We start from the raw sequence: 14,290 nt of genomic DNA, 5'->3' as shown, positions 1-14,290 counted from the left end.
TATAACTATATAAACTATAGGTAGTCCTTGACTTACAACTAGAATTGGGATCAGAATTTACTAAGCGATGCAATTATTAATCACAACATGATGATGTGACTACATCAGTGTTGGGTTGCTCCCGGTTCGGTCCGTTTCTATAGAACCAGTAGTAAAACCAGTGGGAGGCTCCGCCCACCCGCCACGGCGTCATCATGGGTGATCTGCGCATGCGCAGAAGCTTCTGCGCTCCCACTGCAAACCGGTAGTAAAAGTAAGTGGAACCCACCCCTAGACTACATTGCTTAGTAATGGTGATCCCAGCACTTCCCATTGTTGTTGTTAACCATATTCCACAGTTGATAGCCAAGGACCTCTTCCAATCTAAGCCATTTTGGACTTGGTCCTCCCAACCCTAGATTCTTCCAAGAGACGGCTTCCTTTTCAATTCCATCCAACTCCCCTTTTAGCTACCTTGTAGACTGCCATTTGGGGCAGCAAGCACCCCCAGAACTACATGGTTCTAGGGCTGTTAGCCATACTATGACTCGGGCTTCTTGGCATGCCATGGCTCTGGGACTGCAAAAAACTGCTGAGCTGCAGATCTGAGACTTCAGCTGCCCCAGCCTGACCCAGCAGAAAGACCTAAAGGGATACAGCTCTGGGATTGCAAGAAACTCCTGAGTCAGAGTACTATGCAAAACTGCAGCCATTCCAGCTGTCTGAGTGCAGGTCCTCTCATCACCCTACACTTCACATCCACCTTGTACTCCACAACCCAAGAGACGACTTTTGCTGTCTTCTTGCTCCACATAAGTCCATCTTTCCCAGGTGTTGTGAGGAAACTGCCACACATGATCTGGGGAAGAAAGCCAACAACTGCCTCACAAAGGACCAGGCAGAGCATGTTTGATTAGCTGGAGCAAGATGGCAAGGGTGGCAGGGGCCATAGAATGCAGGGAATCAGATGGGTTGGGGAAAGAGGTAGGTAAGGGAACTGAAATTACCTTGTGATATTTCATAAGGGCTGGTAGGCTGCAAAGCACCCAAATTTTGATCAAATCACTGCAGAGGTGCTGCAACAACTGTAACTTTGGGGATTGGTAATAATTCCCTTTGTCCAGCACCACCTTAACTTCCAACAGTTGCTGAACAAATGGCTGTAAATTGAGGATTACTTGTCTTATTTTTGAGTGATGTACTGATTGCTCATCATGGGAAAAGGTGGTATGATGCCAGGCATAGAAGACAACCACAGAATCATAATTAATCTTAATTCTCTACTGGTTTTCTTTCAGTAAATGTTACCTATTATTTCAGGAATATATTTATAGGCCTAAAGAGACATGTACTCTTACAACTGAAATGGTGAGGAGCATAAATTCTGTACTCCTTTTCTCTGCCCTTGTACCATCTCAATATACAAAATCTAAGACAAACCATCTTTTTCTCAGTATGATCAACTGGAATTTAATATCTGAGCTGGAGAATGCTTTAGACATTCTATAAGGCTCTCTTAAGACTTGTTCTCCAAGAATTCTGTGAATTACTGTTTCAACATATAAACAGTTATAGAATTTCCCCCTATATGTAATGCATCCTGGGTGAGACTCTTTTCCCCTAATATATGCCTTTCATTATATCAGGAAAATAGGGAGTAGATCTGTACTCAGAAATACTGCAAAACTAAATGGATGTTCACACCACCTAAATAACCTATAGTAGTGATTGTAAATACTATATTTGGTGCAATTCTAGAATTGTGTTTATTCTATGCTGTTCTTCAATGTATGTCAGTTTTGAATATGATTATAAATCTGTCTATCCTGTGTTTGCATTAATTTGTACTTTCAAATACAAAGAAATATATATTAATATGCTTTTATGGCAAATACACATTAGTAATATTTAAAGCCAGACATTGCATTGCAAAACTTGAAGTCCAAAACAAGGAAATACATTTTCAAGTGTGAAGGGTATGCCCAGCATACCTATCACTTCATACTACTGACATGTAAGAATTGTGGTTTCTTCCTTTGCAGAAGTCGAGATGCATGAGATATAGGCAAGTTCATGTCATTTCTTAAAAGATTAGCTTCAAATCCCATACTCAGCTATGGGGCCCAGAAAATAAGAAATCGTAAAAATAACACTATAAAAAAACTTATTCCAAGTCTTAGGGAAGGACTCGATACATGGGTAAAAATACCAAATCCAGTGTAAACATCTAGTTGATTGTGTAATGAACCATAATAATTACTGCAAATTGTGTCATAAAATACTAAAATCTAGAAGAGGCAATTTTCACTGAGTTCAATTTTTAATGTGGTCACAACAGATAATATCACACAGGTTTTGGATTTCTGAGGTTTGTAGGTCTTTAAGTTATTTGAAAAAAATAACCAATGGCTCATGTGTTTTGCTTTCCTTTCAACACTGGAGGAAATTGATTGTTGATAGTTGCTTCTCTTACAGAATATTTCCAACATTTTCTGGAATTCCTGACCCCTCCCTTCCCCAAAGTCAGGCCTATTCCCTGACCTGGAAAAATGTGCAGGAAATCACTAGAATTCTTCTGTTAAGTGCTACAACACTAAAACTCAGTTCATAACTATCAATGAACTACAATCATTAAACTTTTTACTACTGCAGAGCTAGGAATTTAACTCAATTATACTGACCCCTGCACTTTCAGTTAACTTACATGCTATATTCAAGCATGGGGAATGACTATAATATGGAACTTGTAGAACACAGATTTGCAAGGAATATTTCAATCATAAAAGCCTGAAGCTATCACAGAAAGTTACCAACTTTCCTTTATTATAGGAATTTACCGATAGCGTATCAATTACATGGTGTGGCTATGTGTCATTTTTACCACTACTCAATAAAAATTAGGATAAAACAGAGTCTCTGAGGCTGCTTGATATGCTCTCTTCTATTTCTCTTTCTAGACTGCCTGTTGGGGCCACAGCCAGAGGATCCAGACAAGGATGAATCAGAGCCCTCAACTGTTTCAGGTTTCCAGCCTTCATATTTGAGTAGAAATCCCACCTGCACATGTTCCCAGACCCAGGCTGAGGAAGTACATATAACTCTAGAAACAGCTCCGCATATGACATCGGGACTACAAAGATGAAGACAAAATAGTCTTACAGAATAAGGCTATGACAAACAAGGCTCCCAGAACTGAAAGGGAAAGTCTCCTCATAGCAAAAAGAGGCAGGTTAAATAGGTGAATAAGCTGCTTTGTTGTAGTGATTCCACCTTTTAACATCAGCCTAGAGACTGCCCTTCTGAATTTTTTTTTATGGTCATTAATTGGGATATTTTAGTTCATAAATCAATGGTCACCAATTCTTAGTCAAGCAGCTGCTGCTTTTTTCCATCTCCATTGCTGGTTCACAGATTCCCATTGCACATTAGGATTCTTTCTTTTACTCGTAACTGTTAAAAATAAAAATATTGCCAGAACTTTATTGAAACAATGAAGATAGTGAGAGATCAATTTTTGTTTTCATTCCAAAGACCTTGATGGCATGATGGCCCAGTTGCATTACAAGGAAATCAGATAACTGAAACTGCCCTTATTCATTTGAATTACTACATTCCAATTTCATGTTGAGACATATTTAATGTACGCATAAATAGGACTATGACTAGGAGAATCCATTCAATCTTGATCCAAGATGTTGCTAAATGAAGACTAGGTGCCTTCCCTATGGTCTTATTACTTTCCCTACAGCAGCAAGCAGTGTGGAGTACAGATGTCCAATCTGTTCACTGGCAAAGAGCAGTGGCAATAAATAAGGAGATTTGAAGAGAGCAGCAGGTTTCTTAGCCCTAGACATCCAAGCGGCAAAGTGGGCTGTCATATACCATCTGCAGATTGACTTTGTGACCAACTAATTCCCGGATGTTATTGATGCCATACTTGATCATGGTGGGTCTGGAAGAGAACAGAGAAAAGTCTCACAAAGAATTTGTTGGAAACAATTTAACTATAAGTGCACACTCTTTCAAAACAGCAGACAATCTGAAGCAGTTCCTAACTACTCCCCCTCCCTGCAAAAGACAATAATAATGCACTGAATCACAATGGAAACAAGATAAAGGACAAGTAACACACAGACAGTTAGAACGGAATTCACAATACAATGTCCACCTATCTCCCTCCACCCACTGGGGATCTATTGTACCCCTAGAATTCAGTCCAGATTGGACTGAAATCCTATGGACCAAGATACTGAACTAATCTAGCCTGATCTAAAAGTACTATCTGATTATGTGTGAACAAAGGAAGTGGATGAATTTTAAAAGTAAAAGGTTTGGTTACCATCTTTCCTATACTAGAGAGATTTAATTGGTTCAAATGTTGACTTTAATGATTTCTTAAATAGGATTTTATTAGACGAATGCTTATATATTGTATCAATATATTGTGTTCTTTGAGGGTGACGGTTCGTTCTCTGAGCTTGTGGGTTGGTTTCTGAATGTTTCATTACCAGGCTAGGTAACATTTTCAGTGGAGTTTAGAGGGATGTCAATGTCAGCGTTCTTCTGTTTATAAGAGCTTCAGGTGTGGGTATGTCATGTGAGGGTCTTGTGATGGGTCAGGTGTGAGTCATCAGTGAGAGTCTTGTGATGGTAGATGAGGGTCATTGGGAGGTGACCTGATGAGGGGTTTGTGTGGGTTGGTTTGAAGGTCAGTGCTGTCTCTGGTTGGTTCTGCAGTTGTGTTCTTTTTTGTCTTTTTCCCCCAGAATTACTCTTTAGTTCTCTTAGTGTACAATTTGTCGTTATTAGCTGAGATTGACTTTAACAGTTATTCTTGTATTGTTTAAATAAATCTAAATTAAAAATTCAAATTGAAGCTTCCCATAGTTTCATCTGCTAATTATCCTAGAAAGGGATAATATGAGTTATGGGAAGTACTTCGTAGTTTCTCTCACAAATATAAGTAGCCCTTGGCCTTTAGAGACTTCTGGCAGGCCCAGAGAGCACAAGGCAGCTTAACTGATTCTCCAAGACACTCACCTTTCTAGAGATAGCCCCCAGGCAATGACAGACACCCCATCAGGCAGGCCCATAGGCAGTAGCATTTCTGGGCGGAAGACTCCTGAATTTCCCACTTCCACCCATTTCTTTAATCCTGAAAGAAAATGGAAATATCCAGAGTTAAGCTGACAAAGTGAGAATGGGGATACACAAAGCCAAGGGTTTCAGGTTACTGAGTAGACCTCAAGCCTGGTTACTGGAATCCATTCAGCACTTTCTGCTGGGATTCTGAGCAATATAGAAATACAGGTTCCTCCCTGACAAAGAGAGGCAGAAAGGAATATGTCAGTACCCATTTAATCTGAAAGACTGAAAATGTGTTCATTGTGTTCTGAAAAGTGTTTTGTTTATGGGGGGATATTTCCTTTAAATATCAAGGACCTCAAAGAGGAACTCCAACAAACAGATGATGACAAAGTATGTTTTTAAAGTGTGTTAACACTTTGTGGAAGTGTCCTCATTTATAGTGCATTTTCAATTTTTTGCAATTATGTGAGTCATAAAGGAATTATTAATGGCTGAAATGAAAACAGTTGGGATTCTTTCTTAAGACAATAGGCATGCAACCGATGCCTTCTTGACTGAACTGGGAGCAAACATTTTCTACCGGTAAGAAAGTAAGCTGAAAACAGACTCACTGGTATTTCCTCAAAAGTTACTTTCATTATTACCAGTACTTTGCATGATTGATCTTTACTGCCAAAGGTATTTTGTAAATCAACTAGGTTATTTGGGAAAAGAGTTTAATTTGAAGAAGGAAGAGCAGTCAGATTCTGCCATAAACAAAACTATGCTTCAACTACACAATTCTTTTGTTTTTATATATCTTTTTTTTTAAAAAAAATTCACCTTGATGATAGCTGAAAACTTCCATGCTGGGCTCCGTGTAAGGATTGTAAGCAGGCTTGAAGCGTAGTTGTGTGATTCCTGTTACAGAGAAAGAAGAAGCTGGTTTCTGGGAAAAGGAAAAATAACACCTAAAAAGCTCATCGCCTAAACTGCTGCCCTTTATCCTGCACATTGACTTTCCGCCATCTCTTACCCAGTTTGGTGAAGAATTCTTTCAGGACACCCATAAGATCCCCTAGTGTCAAACCATAATCAGCCACCACACCCTCAATCTGGTGGAACTCTGCCAGATGTGTAGCATCCAGTGTCTCATTCCTGAAGACACGATCAATGGAGAAGTATTTGGTTGGTGTGAACTTCTCCTGTAGTAGAAGCAATTATCATAGCTTGGCATTTTCATTTGATTCAAATACCCAGTTTTATGCTTATCAAGTTCTACCAGCTTTAAACCCATAAATATTTTGTAACAACAGTTTGCAATGCAAGTATTCTTCAAACTACAAAAGAAAACACCCCTAGTATTTACCTGCTGTGCCAGCCGATAGAGCATCCGGGCACTGACAGCTGTTGTGTGTGTCCGAAGAAGATTCTTCCGAGCTTCCTCCAGTTTCCATTCATATTTGTAACTGAAAGGGAGGAAGGGAATAGATTAACATAAAAATGCAGGAATTGGAGGCAATTCATATGAGTTACATGACTTGAGAAATCAGCATGTAATTTCTCTGCAGAACAAGAAAAAATAGTTGATACACCAGACCTAATGTTTAAAAATTCTGTCATTTCTATTAGATATTTGGGACTTTTGTCCCTTACACTAGTGTATAGAGTCCTAGTGGCACAGTAGGCAGACTCTGCCCAAAGCCTGGAGTTCAATGCTGATGGGGCTCAAGGTTGACTCAGCCTTCCATCCTTCCAAGGCCAGTAAAATAAGACCCAGATTGCTGGAGACAATATGTAAATAATGCTAGCATTGTAAACCACCCAGAGAGTTGTGTAAAGCGCTATGGGGCGATATATAAATCTAAATGCTATTGCTATACAATAACACTTTTACTCAATATGAATCAGTTCCAAAAGCTGCTAGGATTCCACTACTGAATTCATGTGTCAGTATCAAGTCTCCCATCTTTGCCTTCTCTAATGTCACAGATTTCACAGCAAAGTATCTCCCTTTATGTTCTAGACTCAGTAACAAGAAAAAAGTCCTTCCATGCCAGCTGTTACACTGAACTCTCCACAACAATTATTCATGCTTTTCTACTATATGGTTTGCACAATGTCAGGACAAAGCATGTTAATGAACTCACCCTTGAGAACCGTACCCTCCTTGTGAATGCACCCTCTTTACTCTCTTCAAATAATCCATGGGAAAGTCAATTGCTTCAGCAGGATCTGAAAGAAATGAAACTTGTAGAAAAGTATCCAGACATGCAAAGGCTCCATATGCACTCAAAAAGAGCAAGAAGAGTTTATAGCTGCTGCCTTCATCATTGTCCAGACTCAAGGCAAGAACATAAAACCATATTGCAGCTATTATTTTCCACAGAAAAATGGGTGCCACATCCTAGAATATTTACAAAAAGCATCTTAAAAAGAATAATTTCTATAGAAGACCCCAACCTTTTGGAACAAAGGATACACCTGGAATTATGTAATAATATGCATTACAACTTCTCAAAATGGTAGTCATACCCATTCACGAAATGATAAAAAGTTAGATTTAGAATATTCAAATTGGGACAAATGTGAATGCTGTATTTATTCAGAGAAGTGGTCTAAGGTGGGAAATGAAATAAAAGCAATGGACTTTTGACATTGTCCAAGGAAAGCGTAATTCTATGGAAGGGAAGGGACAAGGAGAAATTGATGGATGTTTATCTTAACTTCTGACTTGCAGTGTTAACAGCAGACTACACTGTAGGATTGCCGTTAGTTCTTTTCTTATACAACTACATTTCAGTTTTACTCCTTCCTTATGTTGGCAGGTTCCTCACATGGAGCTGTTTGGTTCATATCCATAGCATGCAGACAACATCCTAAATTCTCCAATTATTGCTCAATTTGTAAAAATTCACTTAGAACAATTTAAAATAGCAGCTACACATTTTAGATGGGAACCAAGTGGCCCCTAGATACAAGTGCCTGATCAGATCTCTGTAGGAACTGCATAGGAATCTGCAGTTCCAAATCAGCCTTAAAAGGAGACCAAACTTATATTCTTCACCCTGGTATAACAAGAGATAAAAGTTGTTATATTTTAGAACAATGGAACCAACCCTTCATAAAGAAAGTGTCATGCTGGTCTCGGGCTGGATGCTGCTGTGGTTGAAAGAGGGCATCAAAGTTCCAGAAGGAGCTCTCAATGAAATTATTCGTGGGCATTTCTGTGAAACTGAAGAGAGAAAAAAGGTTTCAATTAAATATTAAGGGAATGGGTCCCATGACTAGCTTATATTTAGCCAAAGTACTCTGCTACTTCTCAGAGGAAATTATTTACACCCAATTAACAAAAATAAATTACTTGGATTTTGCATACAATGTTACTGAATCTCAAAGATGAGTATGTTTGAGTTGACTCTTCTTAAATTCTTCCAGCTAGCTGAGTAGGCATTTTAAAGGCTTCCCGCAGCTATATTTCTCCTGCCTATATATTATTTAGTACATACCCCATTTCAAGGAAGATCTGCCGAAACTGAGTGCGGACCTTCAGCAATGGATGGAGATGGCCGCTTTCAGGCATAATGCCCAGTGCCTCAAAATTGTAAGACTTGAATTTCAAATCTCTCCAAGAACCACTGCAAGGATGGGGGAAAACAGGAAAACACGAGAAAGATAATTCATTTAGCAATAGGCTGTGATTTCTTTGAGAACAGCTTCCATTTCAATAATATATCTTCATTAAAAAAATACCACATTCATTTTTTAAACTTCATATAAAGGCAACACAAACACAATTGAAAACAGGAAAGTTAAGAATTTTGCCAGGAAGGGTTTGAAGATATGAATCTATTTTAGCAACCTGTCAGCTGTAAGACTGTGATGGGGGAAACTTAATTCTATATAGTGAAGCCAAGAACCAAGGTCCACATGCAGAAATCAAAAGCAAATTCCAGACAGAAATGGCAATTTGTAGGCCCAAATCCAAGCTTAATCAGGACCATACTACAAGAGACATCAGAGTTGCTTACCTGGCAATCATCTCTGGTGTAAGATCTGTTTCTTGTTTAGCAATAGTTGTGCTAAAAACACTTCCTTTTTTAACCCAATATGTCTTTATGGTCCTAAAATGAAACACAAGTTTTGATGCATCATCTCTTGGAAAGAGGGCAGAATCATTAAAAGTTCTATTGCAATGAGTATTCCATGAGAACTTTGCAAACTAGAGCAATTCCTTAAATTAATAAATCATATACACACACACAATGTATTCATATGTACTCAGTACAGAAAGCATGAAAGCAAATTGCCTTAAAAATTAATCAAATCAGGACAGAATATATGTGAAACAAAACAAATTGTTGGTGAAAACTCCAGAAGGAATGAATTATCACACAAGGAGTAGGAATTAATGAGAAAGACAGATCCATTAATCCATTTTCAAATCCACATAGCCAGAGATTTATTCAACCAGTCCCCCTGGCCATGGCTCCTTGTTGGAAAAAATAAGAATGTAAATGAAATAATTAACTGCAGTGTGACTAACTTTTCTTACCTAGGAAACATAACCCAAGAAACTTGTATGAAGAGTTTACACAGCAAAAGATACATTGAGCATAAGATATTAGAATTGAAACTCACACTTCTGCTAAGAGTTTTCGTTTCTTCAGTTCATTTTTATCTTTTTCTTCTAAACAGTTAGCTTCTCCCTTCTGAACTTGAAGCAGCTTTTCCTTTACAGTGTCCTGAACAGATTCCACCTAGGAGAGAAAAGAAACTCACAATGGATAGAAGCGGAAAGTTCTCACTCTCATCCTGTTTTTTTCTTGGATTCAAAAGTATTAAAGCAATCCTGAATTTACTTAGTTTGTTCTTAAATATGTACTATTTTTGTTCAACTTTGGAGGGTGAGGGAGCAAAAATATAACATGCTACAGAAACAGGGATCCCAGACAGATAGGAATTTTGATTACTCACTGCCTGGAATATTCGAGGGCCATTTTCTGAACTCTTGTCTAGCCGGATCCATTTGTTGGACATTGCTTTGCTGAATCCCACTTTTCCACTTGGCAGCTTCTACAGTAAAACAAGGAAAAGATTATCCCATCAGATCAGAAGCCATACAATCAAATCAGCAAAAAAGGAGTTACTTAAATTTAGATCCATGCTAAATATAGATCCACAGCAGATAACATCAAACAAATAATTTCTCAGTAACAATTTAATACAATAAGTAGATAGAAATTAGAAATTTTTTTTTTACCATGAGTTCACTCTGAAGCAGACCCTCAGAGGGGATGCTATTAAATACTCGGACCTCATGGCTTCCTTCGTGAATAATCTCTTGGCCCTCAGGTGTCAACTCCCACGTTTTGGATGTACGTTGCTCAGCCTCGATCACCTAAAAAGAACATCAGAAATATCTTCCTTGGCAAAAAAAATAGGGAAAAAGCCAAGAGTGCTGAGTTTGATAAAAGAATCATAAGTCTTTGGAGTTCTTAGAAAGTTTTAAAATACCTCAGAACTTCTGCTGACCTGCAGTACCTACTTGGATTGTTGGTGGGAAAAATAACATATTTATACCTAAAGTTTCACAAAACCAAATGGCTAACATTTATATAAGAAAGCACATCCATGAATTTAGAAGATTCTAGCTTAGTTTTACTCCTTTTCTATCATTTATATAAATTCTTCAAATTTTGCCATATAAAATTCCCACCTGTAAATTGAAGTCCTCTCAGTGAGAATTAGGCAAGAGTTATATGTGGGAATATTTAAGGAGAATCTGAATGCATATACACCAGGGCCAAATTCAATTACTAAATTTTCTTATTAGCATTTTTAGAATAATCTTCCACTGCAATTTCCTTTTCTGAGCTAATTACTCTTCAATCACAAAAGATTAAAAGATAAGTTTTAATCAAATGTAATTGGGGAACTGGAAATACTTATGATGAGGTTAGGACTATCAAATCTAGGCTGCAAATGAGCATTATATGGAAGAGGTTTTTTAAAAAACTTTGCAAGAATCTAGTATCATCTGGTTTTTTGCAGCTCAGATTTAGTAGTTGCTGGTGGGTAAGGTACAGTGTACCAGTAGTCCTTGACTTACGACTACAATTGAGCCCAAAATTTATGTTGTTAAGTGATACAGATGTTAAGTGAATTTTGCCCCATTTTATGACTTTTCTTGCCACAGTTGTTAATCATTGCAGTTGTTAACTTAATAACATGGCTTCCCCACCAACTTTGCTTGTCAGAAGATCACAAAAGATGATCACATGACCCTGGGATATTGCAAATATAAATAGGACTTAGTTGCCAAGCACCTGAATTTTGATCACATGACCATGGGGATGCTGTGATGATTATAAGTGTGAAAAACAGTTATGTCACTTTTTTCTGTGCTGTTGTAACTTTGAATGGTCACTAAATGGACTGCTGTAAGTTAAGGACTATACCTGTACTATATTTCTTCTTCCCTTGAAGGTCACAACAGAAATTAACAAGGAAAAGGTGAGCAAAATATTGGTTTTACTTTAGAATCTGATGAAATTATAGCAATCTATTTAGCATTGTGTACATGTATAACCATAACATGAACTGTCCCAAAGGTGCTTTTTCAGAAGGCAACTGGATATATTTTTTTTGAAGGTGTTTCACTTCTCCAGTTCTTGTATGAGAAGCGAAACACCTTCAAAGAAAAACAATAAATTCCAGTTGCCTCCTGAATAAGCCCCTTTGGGATAATCATGACCTGGATGACTGAGACTCTCCATAGACATAACATGAACTATGAACATAAGCATACATGAAGAGGCAATTGACTTATTCTCCAAAGCACCAGAAGGCAGGACAAGAAATAATGGGTAGAAGCTTGTTAAAGAGAGATCCAACCTGGAAGTACGGAGAAATTCTGTGACAGTGAGAGCAATTAATCAGTGGAAAGCTTGCCTCCTGGAGTTGTGGGTGCTCCATAACTGAAGGTTTTCAAAAACAGACTAAACAACCATTTGACCGGGACGGCAGAAGGTTGACTAAAAGACTTCCGAGGTACTTTCCAGGCCCTATGATTCCATATTCTATTTCCACCAGAGACCCTTATTTTACTGACTTTCTCTCCCATCATGACATAATACTGCTCCAAAAAACATGGAGTGTCGATGACTTTTAATTAAAAGTATTCCATTCATTTTTGACTAAGACCAGGAGCAAAGCAAAATGTAAGGCAGCCTGAGAGTCCTAGTTTCCCCTACCCTGTGTGTCATATCAAGGCCCCTCCCTTCACTTAAGACATATGCTACAGCTTTATCAATTCAACCAATAAGGACTATGTTAATGCCATAAAAGCTCTTGTTACCACTTATCAGGTTTATTATCCAATGCTACACCAACAGCTGCATAGGATCTTTTCCAGCAGCAAAGATACTATAAACAACTGCTGGCATGCCAAAAGAAAAAAGAAAAAGAAAGTAAGTCACAAAAAACACAATTCATTCTTGATTTCATTCTGATACTTCAGATATTACAATTTAAGGATTTTTTAAACATGTTCTCCAGTTTAAGTTTGACACTGCCCACTCATTCAAATACATAATGCAATGAGATGCTTCCTCTTAGGCGAGTCAGATTTGCACTAAGATCAATTCAAAAAATTAAAAGAACGATATCAATAGTTGTGTTTATAGGACAAAGAGACTTTTTAATTGTGCCAATGTTGGGGGTTTCCATGACACACAAGACCATAACGATACAGGCTTGAGTTCACATAAAATGTTAAGACTACAACATGGTGGACTAATTTGGTGAAATAATTAAGACACCAGGCTAGAAACCAGGACACAGAGTTCTACTTCTGTCTTAGGGACGAAACCAGATCCAGCCACTCATTCAAAGCCCAAGGAAGAAAAAATTGGCAAACCACTTCTGAAAATCTTTGCCAAGAAAATTGCAGGGATTTGTCCTGACAATCCCTAGGAGTCGACAAAGGCGTGAAGGCATAAAACAAAGAGTTTGTGGTACAGCGCGCTGTTTTCAAATACAAACACTGGCGGGATCAGCTTTGGGGGGCTTTCTGATGTCTCCCCCCTCCCCGCCCCCAACAACTCTTGAGTAGCCTTGGACAGCACAGTCACAAGGATGCAATCTATGAACAATGTCATTGGTCGGCATAGCCTTAGTCTGTCTCTAGCCCATTGGCTGACAGCTTATAGACCCGCCCCTTTCTGCCGCAAGAGGTTTGGCGCCGCATCTAACACTGCGTGGCTCCGCTCAGGGGCGTGGCCTGGCGCAGCTCTGCCTTCTTACCTCTCCTAGCGACTGAAGACTCTTCACGACCCCCACCAAGACTTGGTGTTCCAGGCCAAGCGCTGTTGCTGCTTCCAGGCTACAGAGTCCGGCTTCTCCGTCAGCTGTCACTTGCTCCAGCCTCTGTAAGAATAGCTCTGCCGCTGAACCAGGGCCTGTCGCGGCTGCCGCCATGGTGGGAGACATCTTCCCGACCAACTCTAACGAGAACTTCCGGTGGTGACCGGAAGCGGAAGTAATGAGTAGCGCACAATTTTCAAAAACTGGGCTGCGTAGCCTCCCTTTACACAGAATCACCGGCTTTTTTTCCCCACGAAAACCAGCGGGCTGTAGATGCGCGGTCGCTCTAGAATGATTCGCCCACCATATGCTCAGAGCGGGAAGTATTTCAAGAGTTAATGTTTCAAAGATGCTCGTTTCAGTTTTTCACTTAGCATGGTTGGGCACTCGCCAAGCCAGCTAAATATCCGTACTTAGAAGTTAAATGTACACTGTCTCAGGTAAAGCACAGAGTGCAATATTTCATTGTTGTGCATTAAAAAGTGTTTCGTACAAAAACAGCCATGCAAAACAAAACATTCCTCGCACACGTGAAAGACATACGTTTCCTTTGTTGATTGTCTGCTTCTTTAAAAGCTCTCCTTGCGTTTCCTTGTAAGTCTTGCATCTCTTCTGAAGGCAAGCCTTCAAAACTGGTTAATTGATTTCACTGTCAGGAAGTTTATCCTTAGTTCTAGGTTGCTTCTCTCCTTGATCAGTTTCCACCCATTGTTTTTTGTCTTGCCCTCCAAAGCACCAGAAGGCAGGGCAAGAAGCCATGGATGGAAACTAATCAAGGAGAGAAGCAACCTAGAACTGAGGATAAACTTCCTGACAGGACAGTTAACCATTGGAACAACTTGCCTTCAGACATTGTGGGTGTCCATCACTGGAAGTT

At 39.0% G+C, this 14,290-nt stretch overlaps 1 protein-coding gene and 1 long non-coding RNA gene across 2 annotated transcripts; one reads left to right on the top strand and one right to left on the bottom strand.

Moving 5' to 3' along the window:
• Positions 1–2,280: 2,280 nt before the first annotated feature.
• Positions 2,281–13,582, bottom strand: FARSA (phenylalanyl-tRNA synthetase subunit alpha). Its single transcript, XM_034434479.2, has 13 exons — positions 13,354–13,582; positions 10,310–10,447; positions 10,024–10,122; positions 9,688–9,806; positions 9,078–9,170; positions 8,556–8,684; positions 8,166–8,281; positions 7,197–7,281; positions 6,416–6,515; positions 6,083–6,251; positions 5,890–5,967; positions 5,020–5,134; positions 2,281–3,931 (listed from the first exon to the last, which is right to left on the bottom strand). The coding sequence occupies exons 1-13, from the start codon at positions 13,537–13,539 to the stop codon at positions 3,826–3,828; spliced, it is 1,533 nt and encodes a 510-aa protein (XP_034290370.1). The 5' UTR covers positions 13,540–13,582; the 3' UTR covers positions 2,281–3,825.
• On the top strand, positions 3,930–7,704 carry LOC148115277 (uncharacterized). Its single transcript, XR_015732824.1, has 2 exons — positions 3,930–4,687; positions 7,073–7,704. It is a non-coding gene; the product is annotated as an uncharacterized LOC148115277 (long non-coding RNA).
• Positions 13,583–14,290: the final 708 nt, after the last annotated feature.

The sequence above is a fragment of the Pantherophis guttatus genome, chromosome 2 (assembly GCF_059756535.1).
Source record: "Pantherophis guttatus breed Tessera chromosome 2, ASM5975653v1, whole genome shotgun sequence".
Taxonomy (NCBI): Eukaryota; Metazoa; Chordata; class Lepidosauria; order Squamata; family Colubridae; genus Pantherophis; species Pantherophis guttatus.
Note: the sequence above shows the minus strand (reverse complement) of the source record. Positions and strands in the feature narration are given on the sequence as shown.